A 24,900-nucleotide genomic window follows, 5' to 3' on the forward strand; every position below is an offset into this window, starting at 1 on the left:
ACAAACAGCATTCTTCTCCCAGGGCCGGGGAGTGAGGCAGGGGTGCAATCTCAGTCCAATTCTCTTCAATCTATATATCAATGAATTAGCAAACCAGTTAGAGAGTTCCACGGCACCTGGCCTCACCCTGAACAACACCGAGATCAGAGCTCTGCTGTATGCAGACGACTTAGTGTTGCTCTCACCTACTAAAGAAGGCTTGCAGCAGCACCTTAACCTCCTGCAGAGATTCTGCCAGACCTGGGCCCTGACAGTAAACACAGTAAAGACTAAGATAATGATCTTCCAGAAACAATACAGAAATCAGGTTACACACAATTTCTATTTAGACACCATTAAATTACAACACACAAAAAACTACACTTACCTTGGCCTCAACATTACATACACAGGGAACCTCAACATGGCTGTGAAAGATCTGAGGGACAAAGCAAGGAGAGCTTTCTATGCAATAAAAAGAAAAATTAAAATCTATATTCCAATCGAAATCTGGCTAAAAATTTTCCAATTTGTACTAGAACCAATAATTCTATATGGTAGTGAAATTTGGGGGCCAAAACTTAATAATGAATTTGACAAATGGGACAAAACAATCATAGAATCTTTCCATACTGAGTTCTGTAAGAGCATCCTACAGGTGCAGAGAAAAACACCAAATAACCTGTGCAGAGCAGAGCTCGGCCAATACCCCCTCTTACTAAAAATACAAAAAAGATCAATTAAATTTTACAATCACTTAAAATCAGTTAACCCCCAGACATATCATCACAAAGCCCTAACATACCAGGAGCTGAAACCCGAAAAGAGTCCCCTCAGCCAGCTGGTCCTGAGGCTCTCTGCAGTAACAACTACCCAACAGCCTCAGGACAGCAACGCCAGCTCAAGCAGACCGAACCACATTATCAACAAGCAGAAAGAAAAATATATTGAATACTGGAAAGAAACGACCAAAACACAAAGTAAAGTACAATGTTATCTGACCCTAAAAAGAGAATTCACACTGGCAAATTACCTGAGTACAATAAAATGCCCTAAACTAAGAAAAATTTTGACAATGTACAGACTGAGTGAACACAGCCTGGCCATAGAGAAGGGTCGCCACAGAGAGAGCTGGCTCCCACAAGAGGAGAGACTCTGCTCCCAGTGTGACCGGGGACAGCTAGAGACAGAGCTGCACTTTCTAACCTCATGCCCCAAATATAATACACTAAGACAAAAACATTTTGCAAACATTTCCCAAATATACCCTGAATTCGAATCCATATCAGACACACAGAAACTCCCATATGTACTGGGAGAAATGCCCAAATGTGAGATAATTGCTGCAAAATATGTCTTTTCATGCCATGAAATGAGGACAACCAGTGGAACCAGTGGATAAATAATTGTATATTTATTTTAATAATTGTATTATTATTTTTTTATTATTTTTTTTTTGTTACGGATTTCTTTTATTTATTTATTTATTTATTTATTTATTTATTTATTTATTTATTTATTTATTTATTTATTTATTTATTTTTCTGTATAAATGTATTCATGCATTTGTTTACTGATTAATTTTATTGATTATTTGTTCATTGCCTATGTAATGGCCAATGCTTTGGCAATACTGTACAAGTCATGCCAATAAAGCTAATTTGAATTTGAGTGTGTGTGTGTGTGTGTGTACCTGCTCTACAGGACTGGTGTATCTTGATCAGCAGCTCCACACTCCTCTGGTCAGTGAGTGTGTGTGTGTGTGTGTGTGTGTGTGTGTGTGTGTGTGTGTGTGCGCGCGTGTACCTGCTCTACAGGACTGGTGTATCTTGATCAGCAGCTTCACACTCCTCTGGTCAGTGAGTGTGTGTGTGTGTGTGTGTGTGTGTGTGTGTGTGTGTGCGCGCGTGTACCTGCTGTACAGGACTGGTGTATCTTGATCAGCAGCTCCACACTCCTCTGGTCAGTGAGTGTGTGTGTGTGTGTGTGTGTGTGTGTGTGTGTGTGTGTGTGTGCGCGCGTGTACCTGCTCTACAGGACTGGTGTATCTTGATCAGCAGCTCCACACTCCTCTGGTCAGTGAGTGTGTGTGTGTGTGTGTGTGTGTGTGTGTGTGTGTGTGTGCGCGCGTGTACCTGCTCTACAGGACTGGTGTATCTTGATCAGCAGCTCCACACTCCTCTGGTCAGTGAGTGTGTGTGTGTGTGTGTGTGTGTGTGTGTGTGTGTGTGTGTGTGTGTGTGTGTGTGTGTGTGTGTGTGTACCTGCTCTACAGGACTGGTGTATCTTGATCAGCAGCTCCACACTCCTCTGGTCAGTCCAGTCATGCAGAATCCGGGCCAGAATATAGAGATCGGCCGGCGGGAGAGCGTCCTTGAAGAAGTCTCCTGTCAGAGACACACACACACACGCACACACACACACACACACACACACGGTTCACACCTGACAACAGCTGAAGAAGTGTGTGTACTTTATTTAAATAAAGTCCCCCAAACATGCATACAAACTTACATTCTGCAGTAATCATACCTCATGTTTTCCAGCACAAATGAGAAAAATAAACTTAATTCAAAGAGAAAATAAATATACATTTTCTGTCCCCATCGGCTGATATTTGCTCTTGTTTTAAGCAAAAAAAACAAACACTTAATTTTGATACATTTTTCACAAGCCAAGTTTTAATATCTTCAGTCATTTCGCTTCTCCAGTAAATGTATCTTGATTTAAGAATGTTTAGATATTTGGGTAAAACTTTAATAAAAGTTTGTGAATAATCATGTACTAATGAAGAGCGATCCACGAGTCATGAGGAATAACAGCGGCTGAACTTCATGTGTGATCGGTCATTCACATTTGGGGGACAGAACATGTAAATTTATTTCCCTCTGAATTCTGTTTATTTTTCTTACCATACTGACAGATATTGATCTTGTTTTAAGCAGAAACTCACTTTTTGATTCATTAATTCACACACACACACACACACACACACACACACACACACACACACACACACACACACACACACACACACACACACACACACACACACCTTCACAGAAGGAGATCCGCTGGTCCTGATCCGGCATGAAGTGCTGCTGGGATGTTCGCACGACCTTGGGAAGGTCGAAGATGGTGACGGTGGATTCGGAATATACGGACACACACTGTTTGGCCAGAGCGCCACTGCAGCCTGAGGGAACAAGCGTTACAACACACACATTAATAATCCTGAGTTCTGTCACACGCAACCATCTGGACCCTCACACACACGTCCTCCCGCTCGCAAGTGTGTTTCAGGACAAGATGGTGTGTTATCCTCAAGGAGAAACTTCTATCCGGACACTTTAAGGGATGAAACTTCACTTATTATCTTTCTCAGAGATGCAAAAGAGGAATCAGTTTGGGTTCTTCAAAGAATCTTTTCAAAGATCAGTTCTTAAAAGAAGCGTTTTCCCATCGAACACTGACAGATGAAGTGTGTGAGAGTGTGTTTTACTGGCACAGATGAAGTGTGTGAGAGTGTGTTTTACTGGCACAGATGGAGCAGTGAGTCTCAGTTTAATCTCACGGCCTCATTAGCGCTGACACACACTCAACGTGTTAATGCCGTCTTGTCATCATTAGTTGTAACAACAGCAGCTCTACAGGTGTGTGTCTGATGATCAAGGCTTCCTCACACACACACACACACACACACACACACACACACACACACACACACACACACACACACACACACACACACACACACACACACACACACACACACACACACACACACACACACACACACACACACACACACACCTCTGCAAATCACTGCTGTCCGCGCAAATTGAGCGCGATTAAAACTGACAGAGACCTCGTCTCTTGAATAATTGAAGGGAACACTTTCAAAGCACTTCGTGGAAGTAGAGGAAAGCTGGTGTGACATTTCAACACACACACACACACACACACACACACACACACACACACACACACACACACACACACACACACACACACACACACACACACACACACACACACACACGTTAGATTAGAGTCTTTTGTAAAAACAAAAAAAAAACATGCTTCTTGTTTCTATATTTGAGAACTGATGTCTTCATAATGACAGATGTGTGGAAAAACATGTTAGGCTAATAGTAAAGACAAAACAACTTTGGTGGGCAATTTTTGGTGTCAGTAACATTTTGTTTAAAGAAATTAATAGTTTTATTCAGTAACAATGCTTTAAATTTGATCAAAAACTACAGTAAAGATGTGCTTGTTTCCAAAGTAAAAATAAATAAATAATGAAATTAAGACAAAATAATACTAAACCAAAATTCTCACAATTATTATTTAAAAAGCAATAATTATGACATAAAAAATCTGACACAAAAAGTTACAATTATTAATAAAGTCATAATGATGACAAAAGGTCTAAACTTTGGCATGATAAAACTAAATTATTACTTAAAAAGTCCAAATTTTTACTTAAAATGTCATGATCAATTAAATAAAATCTAAATTGTGACATAAAAAGTCAAAATTATTTTTGACAACATAATGAAAATAATCAACATAATGATGATTCAACATTTGATAATAGTAAGAAATGATCTCAGAATGATTTGTGAAGGATCATGTGACACTGAAGACTGGAGTAATGATGCTGAAAATTCAGCTTTGATCACAGGAATAAATTACACTTTACTATATATTCACATAGAGAACAGCTGATTTACATTATAATAATATTTCACATTTTTTACTGTATTTTTGTTTAAATAAATGTAGCCTTGGTGAGCAGAAGAGACTAGTTTCTAAAATATTTACAATAAACATTTACAATATCTTACCGACCCCAAACCTTTGAACAGTAATGTGTATAATACTAATACAATATAGTACATCACTGTTATTTAAGCATATTGTGCAATTTTAGTCCATATCTGATACCAATAATATGCAATATTCTATTTTAAGAACATTTTTGTTTAGCTTCTCAATAATGAGTGAAATCAGAATCAGCTCCACGGCTCCATCTTGTGGATTGTGTCTGCAAGCGCATGTAATAGTATGGCAAGCCGTTTTAACATTTAATCATTAAAACATAATAGTATCTATTTTCATGCTACTAGTACTTATTTTTTAGGTAAATAGATACAAATAGATGAGAACAGATGCTAAGTCGCTGTTTACACCTGGCCACTTCATGCGTTTTCGCAAAACGGATATAAATCCGATCTTCAGTTCCCGCGATATATGCAGATTTAATGGAGATCACGTCATCGAAAGCAACAGATATGAGCTGCATTTTATTGATCATCAGCAAATTTCTAAATCAAAGACCGCAATAGGAGAGAACGGCAACAGCACTGGTAAGATCATTTAGTTTCTTGACTTTTAATGAAGAAGATTGTGTGTTAAGCGTCTCCGACTTACTTTCACTTTGACTTGCGATAGTTTGCACCTTGGCTTTATGAATATATGCTCATCTGAGGTGATGTGTTTCAGTAGCGCCGTCATATCTGGCTATAACATGATATATAGCCTATAACACACTCTCACACGTTTATATTTTAGCATTGTTGGGAGGACTGAAATTTACATATGTGGTTTCAACAACCAGATGCATTTACACTTGTCCAGTTTCATCTGGAATGAACTCCTGAAGTGGTTTGAGCGATCAGACTTAAATCCGTGTCGAATGCGTTTCGGAGGTCATTTACACCCGGTCTTTCGCGATCGGATAGCTATCAGTATCAGATCACAGAAAACGCATGAAGTGGCCAGGTTTAAACAGCCCCTAAATACAGACTAGTACGTTTTAAGCATTTAATGTTAAACCAGCTTGCCATAGTGATACAGATCATCATGTGAGAAGCGTCTTATGCCTCAGAGAACACAGATGCATCTGATCGGTGACAGATCGAACGAGGTGATGACATTTAAAAAAAAAAAAAAACATCAACCCAGTATGATGGGTTAAATAAATAACCCAATTTGATGGGTAAGTTTAAAACAACATGTGTTCTGTACTACATTTACCCAGCCCTTGGGTTGTTTTTAACCCAGTGTTTTTTTTTGTGTGTATTCTTTAGGTAAATAGATGAAAATAGAAGAGAACATATCCTAAATAGATACTAATACGTTTTAAGGATTAAACGTTTAAGGCAAAAAAAAAAAAAAAAAATCGAAATACATTATAAATGTTAGAAATGTATTGCTAAAACACATCACAGAGACTGTGAACTATGAAGGACTGAATTGTGGAGTTAGACCGTTAAACAGTTTTTCACTGTTGCTGTGTTCAGGCTAAAACAGTGGCTCGATGACACACTGGAGCCGCTGAGCTAGATAGTCACACAGGATAGTTTTGTAAACAAATTTGGCTGGGTGGGTAATAACACATTTTTCTGTGGCGTGACAAACTCAGAACACAAACTTAATTTTGACTTTACAGGGACTTTAACCCAGCTTGCCATAGTGATACAGATCATCATGTGAGAAGTGTCTTGTACCTCCGAGATCACAGATGCGTCTGAACGGTGACAGATCGAACGCGGTGATGACGTCACGACCGCAGATGTTCCAGATTGAGTTCATGAGCTGCATGAACTTCACCATCTCCTCCTCAGACCTGAAACACACACACACACACACACACACACACACACACACACACACACACACACACACACACACACACACACACACACACACACACACACACACACACATCTGTACTGGAGAAAGAGCTGTAGAAATAAAGCTGACCTCAATCCATCCAACTGAGCTCAGATCGACTGAAAGGGTTTTGTAGATGCATGAAATATATAAACATCTAAATGAATATTTGAAACGCAACGTTTAGGGCTCACATAAACAGAGCTTTCATGTAAACATACGAACTGTATTATCTGGGAACCAGAAAACAAGATGCAGACGAATCAATTAAAACTATATATATATATATATATATATATATATATATATATATATATATATATATATATATATATATATATATATATATATATATATATCTCAATAAAAGTGACAAAAGCACATAACAAAATTACTAAAAAAATTAAATTGAAATTAATATAAAAGCTAAAAATATATAAATAAAAGCTAAATCAAAATATCAATACAAACTTAAACTTTCAAGCTATAAGCACCAAACTCGGCTCAGACCTTCAGACTGTTCTGACTCGGGTTGCTGTATCTTTTCTATCTGATCCGACTTACGGTTTTTGTTAAACAGACGATCAAATTGACAAACGTCCCATAGACTTTCATTGAGGGGGTCAAGACTTTTGCACATAAGACTTATTGTGTATTTAAGCTACCTATCACTAGCATAGCTTAACGACTATCCTAGGACAACATGTTAAAACATGCTAATAACATGCTAATTTATGCTAGCAATGTGTAAAAACATGCTAGTGACATGTTAAATCATGGTAGCAACATGTAAAAACGTGTTAATTATGCTAGCAGCAAGATTAAAATGTGCTAAATCATGATAGAAACATGCTAGCAAAATGCTAATTCATGCTAGCAACATTCTCGAAATGTGGTTCAATGCTAGCAATGTTTAATTATGCTAGCAATGTGCAAAATTATGCTAGCAACATTTTAAAACATGCTTGCAATGTGCCAATTCGAGCTGACAATGTGTTAAATCATATCAGAAACATGTTTAAGCATGTTGTTAACACTTTTGTTAAGAGGACTCATGTGCTCTTCAGTGATGTGCAGTTGCTCTCACAATAACCAACAGCTCTAGTGCGAAATCACCGTTAACCCTCTGGTGCTCCTCGTGAGTCAGTCAAAAATGACAGATTTTTTTTTGTCAAGGAAATTAATGTACTATATTTTAGTCTGATAGTGTTTTTTTTATTTAATATTTTGTATTTTAGGCGATTTTTTTGTATTAAATTATATTTACGTTGTATTTATAATCCATCTATTCACTTTTCAAGCATAGACCTGAAAATTTAATTTCCAACTTAAACTGTGGTAAATCTTGAATGCATTCAGACTTAACTTCGACTTCCTGCTCAGCTACTGTTCGGACGCTCTTGCTCACTGCTCCGCGCTTTGCTCTATCGCTTTTACATTTTATCTCCTATATTTTTATATTTTATTTCCTTTTATCACCTAATTTTAACCTCAGCAGCACAGTGCTCAGACAACAAAGTTTGGATTACTACAAAAACGCAGAATTCTTTTACCCGACCAGCTTACATTCCGGGAAAGGAAAACACAACTGCCTACATTCATACGGATAAGAGAAAATGCCTCTTCAGGTTCAAGAATCTACTTGCTGCACTAACTGCCACAGACTTTTACAAAGGATTGCAGTTCTCGAAACAAAGTTACTTACGGGACCATCAAACCAGACGGAGCACACAACAGAGCTTCGTCATGAACACCCTCAGCATACCGGTGAGTCCCATGAAACTAGTGCTCCTCGACAGGTAGAGAAACAAGCCGATCGACTTACTAATCGATGGCACAAACAGGGAGCGAGACCCAAAGGCACTCGAGACATCAGATTGTCACGAGCATCACATATTCCTGCAGTAGCATCCTCTACCCCAGGTACAGCTCTGACAAGGATTGCAAACACCGGTCTTCTACCACCCCCTATACATCTTGAGAACAGATTTGAAGTGCTAATGAATGTAAATGAGGAATTCCCAAATGTGATGAATGTGATCGAACACAGACTGAATGGGCCAGTAGCTAACACTGATGCTAACTGGCGCTCAAGGTCGAGCAGACAGCGGCACTCAGCTCAGAGCGCAGCCGAGCCCAGGACTCTGATAGTGGGGGACTCCATAATTAGAAACATTAGCGGCAGGGATACAACTACGTGCTGCCTTCCACAAGCAACAACTTCTGATGTAAACAGGGAACTTCAAAACATTCTGATGAAACATAAGACTGCAAATCGACTCATCATTCATGTGGGGAAGAATGATATTCATAAAGAGCAGTCAGAACTCCTTAAGAAGGATTTCAATGAACTTTTTGAAACACTTAAAAGACTGAAAGTTCAAACATTCATCAGTGGACCACTCCCAGCAAGAGGAACAAACAGGTTTTCACGGTTGCTTGGGCTTAATACATGGCTGCAAAAAACCTGCAATATAAAAGGAGTAAACTTCATTGACAATTTCAATCTTTTCTGGAGTCAGAGACAACTTTTTCATCGGGATGGCCATCACCCAAACAAACTTGGTTCAAGAGTGTTAAAGGACAATATCTACTTCTCCCTCAATCATCCTTCTGCAGTTTGTGCCAATCCATTCAATTTGAACGGCACACACACACCTGGACACAGTATGAATGACCACGGGACTTCACTTCAGCAGCAAAATGGACATGTGGTTGACATATCACACAAGGACAATGATAACACCACTCCGCCACAACAACCTCTGCTCACGGACACAATCTCAGTTGAGCCCTGCCCACAGAGAGACATATCAGAACTGCTTGAAGATTCAGCACCCAAGGACGACTTCCTGGAAAACAGCCAGGACAGCATATCACAGCCTCCTATAACACCAGAGCAACAGCCCCTTTCACCAGATACGCTATCCCTCTCTCCAGCCTCGCCTCTTCTGTGTTTCTCACAGAAAATGGAAGAACTGGTGTATGCTGGAACCAGACTATCCCACTCTTTTGCTGCAAGCCCCCAGATACCAACCAAAAAACGACAGGCACCATTACCACCCGCACCAAAGCCTGCGGGCCCAGCTCGCCCTCCCCGTCCTGTGAGAGCTCTTCGGCCTCTGCCACAACGCAAGGGCCCACACCCTCCTCCATCTGTTCGAGGTGAACCAAAAACAACTGATACCAGCTCTCAGTGTTGTGTTTTGGGTCCCCGCTCTGATAACAGTAACTTTCTCAAATGTTTACAGAACAAGCGGGAACCCAGTGTGCCGGTATCTTTCTCTATTGCTGTTCTATTACAAGATAGAAAGTCTAAGGCCTTCAATAGCCGTGCAGCAAACCTAACTAATCTGGTGCCTATTACACGTCAAAGTAAGATTGATGTGGGGACAAAAAGTAAGACTGTTAAGTTAGCACTTTTAAACATTCGTTCACTTAAAAATAAATCACTTCTAGTCAACGATTTAATAACCACAAACAACCTGGATTTTATGCTTCTAAATGAAATCTGGCTAGAAGACAGCTGCAGTGCAACAGTCCTCAATGAAACAGCCCCTCCTAACTTTACTTTTATGAGTGTCTGCAGAGCTGTTAAGAGAGGTGGGGGTCTAGCTGCTCTTTTTAAAGATATCTATCAATGTAAGCAAATATCATTTGGGAATTACCCTTCTTTCGAATATCTGGGTATTGTGTTAAAAGGTGCTCCACGCATTTCACTTATCATTATTTACAGGCCTCCAAAATACTCTCCAGCCTTTGCTGAGGACTTTACAGAACTGTTATCAGCAATTACATCAGAGTTTGACTGTTTTGCCATTGCTGGAGATTTTAACATCCACATAGATAATGCAGAAAACAATATGGCAAAAGAAATCAAAAGTGTTTTAAAAACTTTTGATCTGACTCAGCATGTACATGGACCCACACACAATCGTGGACACACTCTAGATTTACTTATCAGTAAGGGTCTAAACATTTCATCGATTGTTATTAAGGATGTAGCACTGTCTCATCATTTCTGTATTTTCTTTGATATATTGATCTCTCCTGCCACTGAAGCGAGATCTGTGTCTGTCAATAAGAGATGCTTAAATGAGAACACCAGTGTACTATTTATGAAGGCTATATCCTTAACACCAAGCATATCTGCAGACTCTGTTGATTTTCTCCTTGATTCTTTTAACTCAAAAGTTAAAGGTATAATTGATGATATTGCTCCTGTGAAAGTCAGAAGGAAGAGTGGCAGACAAAAAGCACCTTGGAGAAACTCAACAGCAGTGCAAAATATGAAAAGACAATGCAGAAAAGCAGAGCGCATGTGGCGGAAGACTAAACTTGTAGTCCAGAACTAGGCAAAGCTAGACAGACTTTCTTCTCAAATATTATAAACAGCAATTTAAACAACACACGCACTCTTTTTGCAACTGTAGAGAGACTGACAAACCCCCCAAGCCAGATTCCCAGTGAAATGCTCTCAGAGAACAAGTGCAGTGAGTTTGCTTCTTTCTTCTCTGAGAAAATCAGTAATATCAGAAAGGTGATCAGCACATGCTTGAGTTGCTCAGGGGTCAGACAGATCAAACCACCTGAGAAAGTAGTTACTATGTCTGATTTCAAAGAAATTGATGGCAAAATTTTGGAAGAAACTGTACAGCACCTTAAAACATCAACATGCGCTCTTGACACACTTCCCACATCATTTTTCAAAAGTGTGTTAAACAGTTTAGAAGCAGATCTTCTAGAAGTGGTAAATGCTTCACTTCTCTCTGGGAGTTTTCCAAACTCCCTGAAAACTGCAGTTGTCAAGCCCCTCCTGAAAAAGAGCAATCTGGATAAGACCATATTAAGCAACTATAGGCCGATCTCAAATCTTCCTTTCATAGGCAAGATCATTGAAAAAGTTGTCTTCAATCAGCTGAACAAATTCTTAAGCTCGAATGGATACTTTGACAATTTTCAGTCTGGTTTCCGACCGCACCACAGCACAGAGACAGCGCTCATAAAGATAATAAACGATATTCGCTTAAATACTGATTCAGGCAAACTATCAGTGCTGGTACTACTTGACCTTAGTGCTGCATTTGACACTGTCGATCATAACATACTTCTTGACAGGCTGGAAAACTGGGTGGGGCTTTCTGGGATAGTCCTAAAATGGTTCAGGTCATACTTAGATGGGAGAGGTTATTATGTGAGTATAGGAGACCATAAGTCTGAGTGGAAATCCATGACATGTGGAGTCCCTCAAGGCTCAATTCTTGCGCCACTCCTGTTCAACCTGTATATGCTCCCAATGAGCTAAATAATGAGAAAGAACCAAATTGCTTACCACAGCTATGCAGACGACACACAGATCTACTTAGCCCTATCGCCTAACGATTACAGCCCCATTGATTCCCTGTGCCAATGCATTGATGAAGTCAAAAGTTGGATGTGTCAAAACTTTCTTCAGTTAAACAAAGACAAAACTGAAGTCATTGCATTTGGAAACAAAGATGAAGTTCTCAAGGTGAACGCATACCTTCACTCTAGGGGTCAAACAACTAAACATCAAGTCAGGAATCTTGGTGTGACACTAGAGTCAGACCTTAGTTTCAGTAGTCATGTCAAAGCAATAACTAAATCAGCATACTATCATCTGAAAAATATTGCAAGAATTAGATGCTTTGTTTCCAGACAAGACTTAGAGAAACTTGTGCATGCTTTCATCACCAGCAGGGTGGATTATTGTAATGGACTCCTCACTGGCCTTCCCAAAAAGACCATAAGACAGTTGCAGCTCATACAGAACGCTGCCGCCAGGATTCTGAGCAGAACTAGAAAATATGAACATATCACACCAGTCCTCAGGTCTTTACACTGGCTCCCAGTTAGATTTAGGATTGATTTTAAAGTATTATTGCTGGTATATAAATCATTCAATGGCCTAGGACCGCAATACATTGCAGATATGCTCACTGAATATAAACCCAACAGATCACTCAGATCACTAGGATCATATCAGCTAGAAATACCAAGGGTTCACTCTAAGCATGGCGAGTCCGCTTTTAGCTATTATGCCAGCCGCAGATGGAACCAGCTTCCAGAGGAGATCAGATGTGCTCCTACGATAGTCACATTCAAATCTAGACTCAAAACACATCTGTTTAGCTATGCATTTACTGAATGAGCACTGTGCCAATGTTCGTCCGACTGTTTGTACTGTATTTTATTTTTTTATTTTTCTTAACTGTTTTAATTATTCTTATTTCTTTTTATTATTTTAATTTATTTTATGTAAAGCACTTTGAATTGCCATTGTGTATGAAATGTGCTATATAAATAAACTTGCCTTGCCTTGCCTTGCCTTAAGTTTGATCTTTTTTCAAAGATGACAGAGTTTCAGAGATTATTGCTGAAGTGAAAAAAAGTTTAAAATAGTGAACTTAAAAAACGTAATGTACGTTATGAAAAATGCACAAAAATAAAATTTTCAATATTTATATGAATTATATATTTTCAAAATCACGTTTTACTCTAAAACTGCAAGAAAATCAAAGCCATAAATCTAAACAAGCTGTGATCCAAATTTGAGCTTGATATCACAAAAAACGTGCTTTCAGTGAGACTGTGTTCGGCTGCAGTACCAAACGCTTCCACTAGAGGACATTCGTCTCACATTCGTTTCCAATGCGACTCTTTCTTTCAGGACCATTTAACCTTTTCGAATCATGTCCATGATTTTTTTGTGTGTTCACATAGCAAGTGCCAAAACGTTTACCAAGTTTCGTACCATTCTGATGAAGTAAAAAAAAAAAAAAATACGTAAAATTTTTCAGTCAAAAATGACAGAGGAACAGTGTGTGTAAACGAACGTCTCGTCCTGCAGCTCTGGCTTGGTTCTGGTGTCCGAGACCCACCGCCGCAATTCAAGGACCCAAATGTCAAGCTTTTCATAGGAGAGTCGCCGAGGGTTTGATTAGCTATGATTAGCCACAGTCTAACCTCGAGTGTTACCCTTGACTTCACACACTCTGAAGTTCAGCAGGAGCCGCCGGCGCTATGGAGAAGCTCTGAACTCAACAACCACTGCGTGTTTGTCCTGAAAACACAAACGTCTCTGAGGAGAACCAACGATCAGATGGTGTTTGTACAGTCGGCTCACCACTCGCTAAAATAAACTCCCTAGCAACCATCCAAAACATCATAGCAACACCTTAGTAACCGCATTGTAATCTATTAATATTATAACTACTTCCAACATTCTTATTCTTGACTCTAGTTCTGACTGTTACGCGAGTGTCTGATGGTGATTGTACATGGAGGATGTGTGTGTGTGTGTGTGTGTGAGATTCACAACAGATCTTGAGGATTGATCATGTGTTCAGTTCTGCTGATGATGCGTCACAGAGACTCAGAGCTGCTGCATTATGGGATGCTTTGAGCTCCGATCTGAAGACTTCAACTGACAGAACTACACTGGGGGAATGACAACAAAGCCTACACACACACACACACACACACACACACACACACACACACACACACACACACACACACACACACACACACACACACACACACACACACACACACACACACACACACACACACACACTCACTCACTCACAGACACTCAAACAAACACTCACATACATACAAATGCACAGCTCACAAACACTCACACACACTCAAAATCACAAACACACAAGGCTCACACACACGTATACACACACTCACACTCAAACACGCACGCGCGCACACACACACACACACACACACACACACACACACACACACACACACACACACACACACACACGGCTCTCACCTGTACAGGGCTTCAAACAGGTCTTTGGAGTTTGTCCCAAAAGCTTTCTCATACTGGTTCTTCCCGTCTCTGAGGAGGAAAAGTCACGACAAAGAAGAAGAAGAAGAAGAAGAAGAAGAAGAAGAAGAAGAAGAAGAAGAAGAAGAAGAAGAAGAAGAAGAAGAAGAAGAAGAAGAAGAAGAAAGTTTTCAAACGGATCCAGGAGTTTATTTCTGTTTATTTCTCTCACTTTACTGTCAACATTGACTTAATTAATGTTCCTGTTCTTACTATGAATGATTTGATTTGACTGTGAAGTTATTCTAAGAGTAAAAAAATCAGAGTTTGTCTTAAAAATATAAAAAAATTTGCAGATGCTGATATTTATATTTATATGGACAAAAAGTAAGATGAAATTGTTATGCTGGTAATGTACTGTAAATCAATGAGATCTTTATAAAAGTACAGCAGATACTAACATAAAACTGCATATAAATATCAATATCTGCCGATTATATGTCTTAGTAAGATTATATTTAATGCTTAGTTTTATGATCAAATCTCTGTAGTTTTAAAACATATAATGCAATGCAATACAATGATGATCGAGAGATAAATAAACCTTCCTCAAAGCCTGATGATTCAATTTCATACTCATGATTTTTCTAAAAAAATATATTATCAAGTAAATCGAAGTTGCTTCAGTCCAGTTTAAATATTACTAACAAAATCAAAGTTATTCTTATACGTTTACTTGATAAAAATCAGATTTAAAGACACGAGAAGCACGAGCTGAAGGAGGACGCTTGTACAATTAAAGACTTTTACCTGATAAAACAGTGTGAACTATCAGTCAGACACAGGAGGACTGGAGAGATTGATCATTTCGAGGCCTTATGAATATGAATATGTCCAGATATGAGTGTTTTCTCACCGCACGGCGTCGGTCAGATAATGCCAGCACAGGTAGATGGTTCTGGAGCTGTACTCTATCGAGTGATACAGAGACTTCGGGCTGGCCTTGGTCAGAAACACGCGGGACATTTCTGTGTTACTGTAGAGAACTAGTAAAGATGTGGAGAAAAGACATTTACTCACAATGCACTTACATTCAGCTGTAAAATATGAAAGCACTGAAGACTGAGGAGCAGCGCCTTATTCTGCAAGAGGAATGCAGACTTATGAGCAGAACTGTAATTTATTAAAGATATAAAGTCTTATTTTCTGAAAGATTTAGGGTTGTGAAACGATTAATCGCATCCAAAATAAAAGTTTGTGTTTACATAATATGTGTGTATAATTGTTTTGTATATGTAAATACAGACACATGCATGTATAAATTTAAGAAATATTTGCATGTATATTTATATGTAATTTATATATATAAACATAACACATTATCCTAAATTATATACATGCATGTGTATGTATTTATATATATATATAATATTTATAATATATATATATATATATATATATATATATATGAAGAGTTCAGATGCAAAAGCCTCTAAGTGCCATCTGAAATTTTCTTCTAGAATGATCATTTTTATAAAGCTTGTATATTTAAGTTCAGTTCACTTAAAATGTCAATTAATAGGTAATTTTCATTGCCATTTAAGTGAAATAATTGAACTTAAATATACGAGCTTGATAAAAATGATCATTCTAGAAGAAAATTTCAATATTTCTTTTTGTCCACATAAAATATAAATATCAGCATCTGCAAAATATTGCATATTTTTGCCCCATTTGGGCCTTTTAATAAAATGTAGCTATTTTTTCCTCCATATTCTCACTATATCAGACTGAGTCATAAAATCCTAATGTATCACATATAATAGATATAATCAACAAAAAACACATGCAAACTTTTATATATATATATATATATATATATATATATATATATATATATATATATATATATATATATATATATATATATATATATATTGTTAAAGGTTTAATGAACTGTTCCATTTAAAAGAAATTGATTTTTTTCTGACTATTATTTCAGATGTCAGGCTTTACAGGGTCACTGCTGTTATCTGATTTCTGCTTCACCAATAATGTGGAGCGAAAGACACCTGAAGTCAACATTTAAAGGTGCTGTATGTAGGTTTCAGCGACCTCTAGCGGTGATGTTTCAGATTGCAACCAATAAGTTTACAAGCACGTGCTCTTGCGGGTGCTCGAATTTATGAGCCTGTGCATAGACAGTATATAAACGGCACTGTGGGTACCTTCCAGACTGAGACGCAACACACAGGAGAAAGCATCCCACAACATGCTGGAAACTCAGGTAAACTCCCACTGCAACGTTACAATAATAGGTTACTTTTATCAGCTTGACGTTGAACTAATGCTCCATGCTCGTACCATAAGTATGGAACCCTATAGTATCAACCGTGCCGAATTTTGCCACTGCAAGCACCACTTCACATTTTCTTCAGGAAATGTACATTCTAGGTTTTAAGATAAGGTTTCTCCATGATTCAAATGCCCTGCCGATGTTCATCCGTGTTTTCACACAGAGTTCGTCCGATTCACGTCTGGCCTCACGTCTGCTGATATTTATATTTTATGTGGACAAAAAGAAATATTGAAATTTTCTTCTAGAATGATCATTTTTATCAAGCTCGTATATTTAAGTTCAGCAGAAAAAACTTTTTTTTTGTTTTTTATCATTATGTGGAGTTTGTGTTGGAGTCTGTGTTGTGCTGGGAGCAGGTCGTTTATTAGTCTTATCAGACATGTCATAAGTTGCATAAGTCATAAGTCCATGTCATAAGTTGCAGTGTCGTCGCTGTTGAGTGCAAAGTCAGTAGGCTAGATGAGGCGAGAGGCTCGGGAGCGCGCGTGCAGGTCACGTCACTGGATTTCGCGGTAAATCCGACCCGGCACCTTCACATAAAAATAAGAATACTTGCTTTCCGAGGTAATAGTAAAACCCGCAAAGTGGATCATTTTAATGTGAGATTACAACCCCTTCACACACAGGCAATAAAAAAAGGATTCATTTTAGTAGAAAAGTTACATACAGCACCTTTAATAAATGATGGTGAAAGTGCCAGGTAGGATATTATATGTAATTAATTCTCCGATTTTCACATGATGATCAGCTTGAAGAGGTTTCATTTTTCCAGAGATGTGCCTGTGACTGCAGATTGAGCTGCTATAATACAGGTGTGTGTGTGCGGTACCTGGTCCGTCAGGGTGTGTGTGTGCGTTCAGAAGCTCCAGGCCGACACACGCGGACAGCAAGCGTTCAGTGCCGTCCTCACTGGTGCTCAGACACTCGGACAGCTGAGACGCAGACATCGCAGACTCGTTCAGAAGCTCAAACACTCCCAGCTCACAGGCAGAGAACAGGGTCTGACGACAACAACACACACACACACACACACACACACACACACACACACACACACGCTCTTCCTCAGGAACACACAAAACACCTAAACATTCTTAAAGGTGCAGTGTGTGGTGTTTAGCGGCATCTAGTGGTGATGTTGCGAATTGCAACCAACAGAAGTTACGATGGCCGACAGTACAATGTATCGTTATCTGAGACAGCAGAGATATCCAGTTAAACAATGAGGTTTCTTTACAAAGATAAATGAAGAAATTAGGTTGACTTAACTATTCAGTAAAACGATATGTTATTGTGAATATTATTATAACTTGTTCATCATTGTGTCAGTGTTTTATTCGCTGACATTAGCTAGGTTCTTTACACGAAGAACAACATAGAGACGAAACGCGTTTGTGTTTAGGGCTCCTGTAGAAACATGACGATGTAAGGCGACGTGTGTGTAGAGAGAAATGGCTCATTCTAAGCTAATAAAAACATAGCGGTTCATTAAGGTCTTTATACACCACTGAACACTTATGTATTGTATTCCTGTCAACAGATCCTCCTAAAAGGTACACAATGCACCTTTAAATCAAGGAGAAGCAAAATGACTGAAGATGTGAAGTCTTGGTTTAAATGAGTTGATGCTTAAAACAAGACACAATATGAGCTAATGAGGTCAGAAAAATAATCTTGTTTTCCTTTTGAATGAAGTAAATTTTTCAGATATTTGTTCTCAGTACTTCATACTCTCTCATCTGAAACTGATTTAAATATCATTTTCTAATTGTGTAATACAGAATTTGACATCCTGTAGTCTGACGTGTTTTATGTGCTCATATTTATTTGATTTAAATTCACGTCAGCGTTTTTTTAAATAGAAAAGACAAAAAGTGGTAATGAATAGTGACCGCTTATCTAAAACATGCACTTTTATTTGTAGAGTTTAATCTAAAATGTTGAAAGAAGTTGTTTATTGGATCAAAAAAGCAGTCAAAATATGTTTTATGTTTTTGAAAGGCTGCATTTATTGAATCAAAAATACAGTAAAAATTGTGAAATATTATTCCAATGTAAAGCTGTGAATATATATTAAAATTAAATGTATTCCTGTGATCAAAGCTGAATGTTCAGCATCATTACTCCAGTCTTCAGTGTCACATGATCCTTCAGAAATCACTCTAATATGATGATTTGATGCTCAAGAAACATTTATGATTATTATCAGTGTGATAGATTTTATTTTTCAGGATTCTTTGATGAATAGAAAACAACATTCAGCAAAATCCTCATATTAGAGTGATTTCTGGAGGATCATGTGACACTGAAGACTGGAGTAATGATGCTGAAAATGCAGCTTTGATCACAGGAATAAATTACACTTTACTATATATTCACATAGACAACAGATGATTTACATCGTAATAATATTTCACTGTTTTAACAGTATTTTTGATCCAATAAATACAGCCTTAGTGAGCAGAAGAGACTTCATTTTAAAATCTGAATTTTTCCAAACTTTTGACCGGTAGATCAACTCATGTAAATGTAAGACATGTTACAATCTCAATGAAAGTTGCTTTGGACAGAAATGTTCACATCAGCCTTTACCTTCGACACCAGGAATCCCTCCATGTAATCCAGGATCTTCCTCGGATACAGCTCTTGGTCAGGAGTGGCCATGTTCATCAGCGTTTGCTCCGTTCTGTGTGAGAAACACTGAGCGCACGGCTTTACACAGAGACCTAATCAGATTAGACGGATTATACACGTCCAGATTGAATGGACACAGAGAAGGGCTTTTAATTCAGACCTCAACATTTATTACTCTGAAAGCAATTAAAGCTGCTTACTCGTTAAACAACAGGATCATCCAGAACCAGAAAAACACCATATAACAGTCAACATGAAGACTGAAGTTTGTTCTAACATATACGCTCTTCCTCAGTGTTTCTGTCTTGTTTTCCAGCACAAATATCTAAACATTCTTAAATCAAGATACATTTACTGGAGAAGCAAAATGACTGAAGATATTAAGCCTTGTTTTCTGAAAAATTCATCAAAATGAAGAGAGTTTATGCTTGAAAATCTGCCAGTGGGGTCAGAAAAATACACAAATAGAAAACAAGATTATTTTTCTGATCCCAGTGGCAGATATTTTAAGCACAAACTCGCTTAATTTTAATGAACTTTTCAGAGAATAAGAATGTAAACATAGCTTGATTTGAGATGGTTTATATTGGAATACAAGACGAACATCATTTTTTTCCTGTAAAAATATTATAAGTAAAAAAAAAAAAAAAAAAGTAGAATATTGTGGCATTTTGCAGTCAAATATTCTTGCATGAAATAAAAGTTAAAGGGGTGGTATAATGCAATTATAATACAATCATTTTAATACAATAATTATTGTATATGAGCTGTATATCTCAGCAGGACTTTTTCAGTATATTGTATTCAGTCGATCTCTACATGTTCTGTGTCCAGCCCCTCTGCCTGAGGTACTTGTAAGTGTTTTAAAGGGTTAGTTCACCCAAGAATGAAAGTTCTGTCAGTAATTACTCTCCCTCATGTTGTTCCAACCCCATAAGACTTTCATTCATCTTCAGACACAAAATTAAGATATTTTTGATAATCATTGAGATCTGCCATCCCAGAAAAGTTTTTTTTTTAACCACCCCATACAGAGCACCACATACAGAGTGAAACACATAACACCTAAAACACAACAAGGTGACAGACAGACAACAGAAGGAAATGAGACGGGACAATATCAGGGCCGGAAAAAAACAGTACAGTTGACAGACGCTGGGACGTATTATTAGTGATTGGGTAGATTGATTAGTGATTTACATTAGGTGGTCACAATTACGTTGTTAAAAGGGGTTGGAAAACATGTTATGCAAAAGTGTAGTTAGTGTATGCCTATTTTTTTATGTGTAAAGTGGTAGCTGCAGGGGCAAAAAAAAAGAAGAGAGAAAAAAAGCCCTATATAAATAATGTAAAAGAGATAGGAAGAGTGTGGTATTACAAAGCGTAGAAGACAGGTGTATGTCTGGTAATGTACTTGGTTTGTAGTTAAATTTAGAAATGTCAGAAAAGGAGACCAGGTGTCTTCAAAGGCTGAAACTTTCTTTCCTCTGTTTTCATTATGTTTTCCCATAGAAATGTATTCTAAAATTAAATTAGTCCAATGATTAATATTGCAAAATTTCTTAGATTTCCAATTTTGGAGGACTACTTTCTTAGCAAGAACTAGAGAGATGAGCAACGGATTCCTGAAGTTTTGCGGGATGTGGATTTCAGAGATGTCACCAAGGAGACGATGGGATTCTGTAGCTCAGGATGGTAGACTGTGTCTCAGTGACCGTAATCCAGAAAGAGTAAACTGGTTGACAGAGCCACATGGCATGTAAATAGTCATCTGTACTACCTAAAGATCCCAGAAAAGTTAGTAAAGACATTGTTAAAATATTCCAAGTGGCTCAACCTTAAGTTTATCAAGCAACGAGAATATTTTTTGTGTGCAAAAAAACCCAGACTTTATTCAACTCTTCATTTTATTCTGTGTGTATCTCTGAGTGAGTTGACGTAATGTAACAGCGCAGCGCTTCTGGGTTGTACATCAGAACGGAGGCTCACTATTGGCCGATGGTCATGTGTGTGATGCTGGCCAATAGTGAGCCTCCGTTCTGATGTACAACCCAGAAGCGCTGCGCTGTTACACTGTAAATGATTTCTGTTGTTTTCACAGCATTATACTGTTTTTCTCAACAGTTTCTTGCTGTATAACCTATGTACATTATGTTACTGTAGATTTTGTTGCTTTCACAGTATTATTGTGTATTTTCAACAGTTATGTACTGTGCACACAGTTGACAGTATTTTACTGTAGATTTTCAATGCATTCTGGGAAATTATTAGTTACTGTAAAGCTAAATACAGCAGTGCAAAGTGGCCGCGAAAAACACCACACACAATTCCACAAGTAAAATTGCTAGCTTGTTAACATTATCCTTACATAAAACATTTGAAGGACTGGTTGACCATTAACAGTCTTCATTTCTGTCAGTGGGGGGCATGAGAGCGCATTTGAATGAGTTTTTCTGTTGAGTCAGTGCATCAGAGCTGTCGTTTCTGCCGACCTGGAACTTCGTCATATGGTAAGTAATAAATCTTAATATTTAGGCTATATGCATGGATTCTAGAAAAGTTAAAGTTAAAGTTTAAAGTTATTTAGAGAATGGCTGACCACGAGTTCGATATTTATTCTCAACATTTTACTATAAGCTGTGTACAATATGATAGGTTTCAATGTAGTTTGGAACATGTTACTGTAAATTTAAATACAGTAGTACGAAATGACCGCGAAAAATAACCACAAGCTGCCGTTTTATGAATCTTCAGTTCCCTGAGTAACTTTGAGAGCGCAGGCCTTTGCATCCCGTCGCTGTGTCGGTCGGCGAAGTGTTCGCCATAAATATCTGGTTAGTGATGAATATTTATATGTTTTTATGCAAACTAAGTAGTGGCAGGTTAACGTTAGTTTAGAAGAACTGCCCGCGGCTTCTGACTTAACGTTACAGGCATTAAAGAACATAAGCGGATTTCCTTTATGTTGATAGCTAGCCTACTTGATTAATAAATGTGATTTTATGAACATAGATTGCACATGTAGCCTCTTATAAGGTCAGAATGATCTAATAATTTTGTTATTGACCATTTTAAGTCGGTGGAAACGCCTGCGCGTTTATTATTTTACATATCATACTGTTGGGAATTGAAAATCGATCAATGTATCCTGAAATTGGATACCCAAGGACTCGGATTCTTGTTATAAAATTACATTTTCGATTCCTCTTATTGATTTATTCGCGCTTATTTTCGGCTAAATCAGAATTTTCTTTTACACGTCTGTGAGGACCTGACCTGGCGATCTGCCAGGACCTTGTGCAGTTACCTCAGTCAGTGTTCATTCCATAGACAGTATGGTTCATTCATACACTTTTGTTACAAATTGATTTCTTTTAGAAACACCAATGGCTTTTTAGTGATGGTTTAGAGCTTATATCCCCTATTGTGATGTGACTTATTACAGATTATGCTACATATTGTGATCACTCTTGATTCAGTTGGAAAATATATATATATTTTTTTGTATTTACAGGTTTCTTGTCAGGATAAATCCTGAAAATTCGAAATGAACATCACAGTTCCAGGTGAGCAGAAAGAGTGGGAAGGTTGTTCGGAGGAAGACCATGGCCTTGAATCCACACGTTGCATCCTACATCAGGGAAATGGCAGAATATGATTGGCAAAATCATTAAGGTAAGAGTAATATTAGGGATGTGCAGTGGAGCCCATATCTGTAGAAATGATTTGTGTCTGAATCTGTATTTAGAAAAATCCAGAAAGGGTGGAAATGACTTAAACCATACATTTTTCAAATTGATAGTCTGTTTTAAAATGTAATCATGTTCCCTTCACAGTTTCCATTTAACAAATATGCCTTGTATAAGTCAAATAATTTGTATTTTTATATATTATAATTGTAAAAAAAATAGGGTTGAGTGATATGGTCAAAATCATCTTGATAAAATGTTTCATATCAGTTAGTATTGATAATTATTACAATCAATATCAAATATTTATTTAAGTTTTAAATGTTCTCAAACATAAATTAAATAATGAAGACAACAGGTAAAGTAAAAATATAATGAAATATAATAGGGGTGGGAATCTTTTTGATTCAACGATTCGATTCAAATCGATTCTTTGGGTCACGATTTGATTCAAAAGCGGTACTTTTGAAATTGGGAATTCTCTTTTGAATCAAATTTCAATTTGATATATGCATTGAATAGATTTAAAATCTATGATCAAATCTAAAATCAAATCTATTCATATATCTAAATGAAATTTGATTCAAAATCGAGAATCGAACACAAGACAAATGATCAGCAGCTACTGTTAGTCCTTATCGAGTGGGAGTTATTTAGTTTAAATTATACACACCTCATATCTGCGTTAATTTAATCTATCCCGCTGCCACTCAGCATTCACATTCACCTCTCACGGCGTGAACTCACGCACGTCTTTTTCATCATTAAAATTAGTAAGCATTAAGTCGACAGACATATCTATGAAAGGAACTGACTATCGTAAGCATCGTAAGCCTAAATTGATCATAGAGACCATTGGTGGTAATTGTCTATAATCAATTTAAGGTTACAATGCTTTGGGGAAACGCAGCCCTGATCAGTGGCCAATTGTTTGGAGTCAGAAATATAGAATACGGGCCATTGCCTTCTCAATATTTATTACTTCAGCTTCTGATACAAGACATGTTCATTCTCTTTTATAGGCGGGTATTTGTTCGTTACCACAGAAAACCGTTTGCGTATCCATGTTGAACGTGTTTCTTCAATGTAAAAACTGAAGTAGCCTACCTAAGCTATTTTCTGTGAATGTGCGAGACTTCCGGTTCATTAGCCGCTATATGGAAATAATGAGATGAATAACAAAATGCTGTAAATGATAAAAATATTTGTTTAATTAATTGAAAGAAGGCCATTAATTGTTGTTTACAATTATGACAAATTCAATACATCAAAATATCAAGAAGCATAACAATTTTTTTTGTACTGCTAGAAATAACTGTAAGCGGATGACACCGGAAGCCAGACACATTTCATTTATAAATGGCTGTACCCACTCTTCCGTGAAAAATAATGTGGATACCATAGGCAAAACAAATTCTTCTAAAAAGGTGTTGATAATGTGAGTTAGTTTTTTTTTAATTATTATTAGTTGTATGTTTTGCCTCTGATTGATTTGTGCTTATCATTCCTTGCAGGATTATCAGAAGTGCTGTCTCTCTTCTTCCACTTGACACCATCACTACCCTCCTCACCTGGCCTTCATCCTCACATGTCTTGCTTTCTTTCTAAGTTTCTTTTTTACCTGTTCAGGATCATTTTTGCATGTATTGAAATACATTAATTCTTCACTGATCTTAATTATTAAATATATATTGTTCATTAGTCTTCTTTTAAAACAGATTTTTATTGTTGTATTATATTACATT

At 37.5% G+C, this 24,900-nt stretch overlaps 1 protein-coding gene across 1 annotated transcript in view; it reads right to left on the bottom strand.

The window, feature by feature from the left end:
* asmt (acetylserotonin O-methyltransferase) overlaps positions 1 to 19,496 on the bottom strand; it is a gene marked incomplete at both ends in the record, with an annotated part of 23,833 nt that extends 4,337 nt beyond the window's left edge. Inside the window, 7 exons of the mRNA XM_081368544.1 lie at positions 2,244 to 2,366; positions 3,035 to 3,175; positions 6,498 to 6,616; positions 14,477 to 14,545; positions 15,390 to 15,519; positions 17,662 to 17,833; positions 19,425 to 19,496. Of these exons, the coding sequence (XP_081224670.1) occupies positions 2,244 to 2,366; positions 3,035 to 3,175; positions 6,498 to 6,616; positions 14,477 to 14,545; positions 15,390 to 15,519; positions 17,662 to 17,833; positions 19,425 to 19,496 (826 nt within the window). The remainder of the gene's footprint in view (positions 1 to 2,243; positions 2,367 to 3,034; positions 3,176 to 6,497; positions 6,617 to 14,476; positions 14,546 to 15,389; positions 15,520 to 17,661; positions 17,834 to 19,424) is intronic.
* Positions 19,497 to 24,900: the final 5,404 nt, after the last annotated feature.

Source organism: Scardinius erythrophthalmus (genome assembly GCF_964197995.2).
Source record: "Scardinius erythrophthalmus genome assembly, chromosome: 6".
Lineage (NCBI taxonomy): Eukaryota > Metazoa > Chordata > Actinopteri > Cypriniformes > Leuciscidae > Scardinius > Scardinius erythrophthalmus.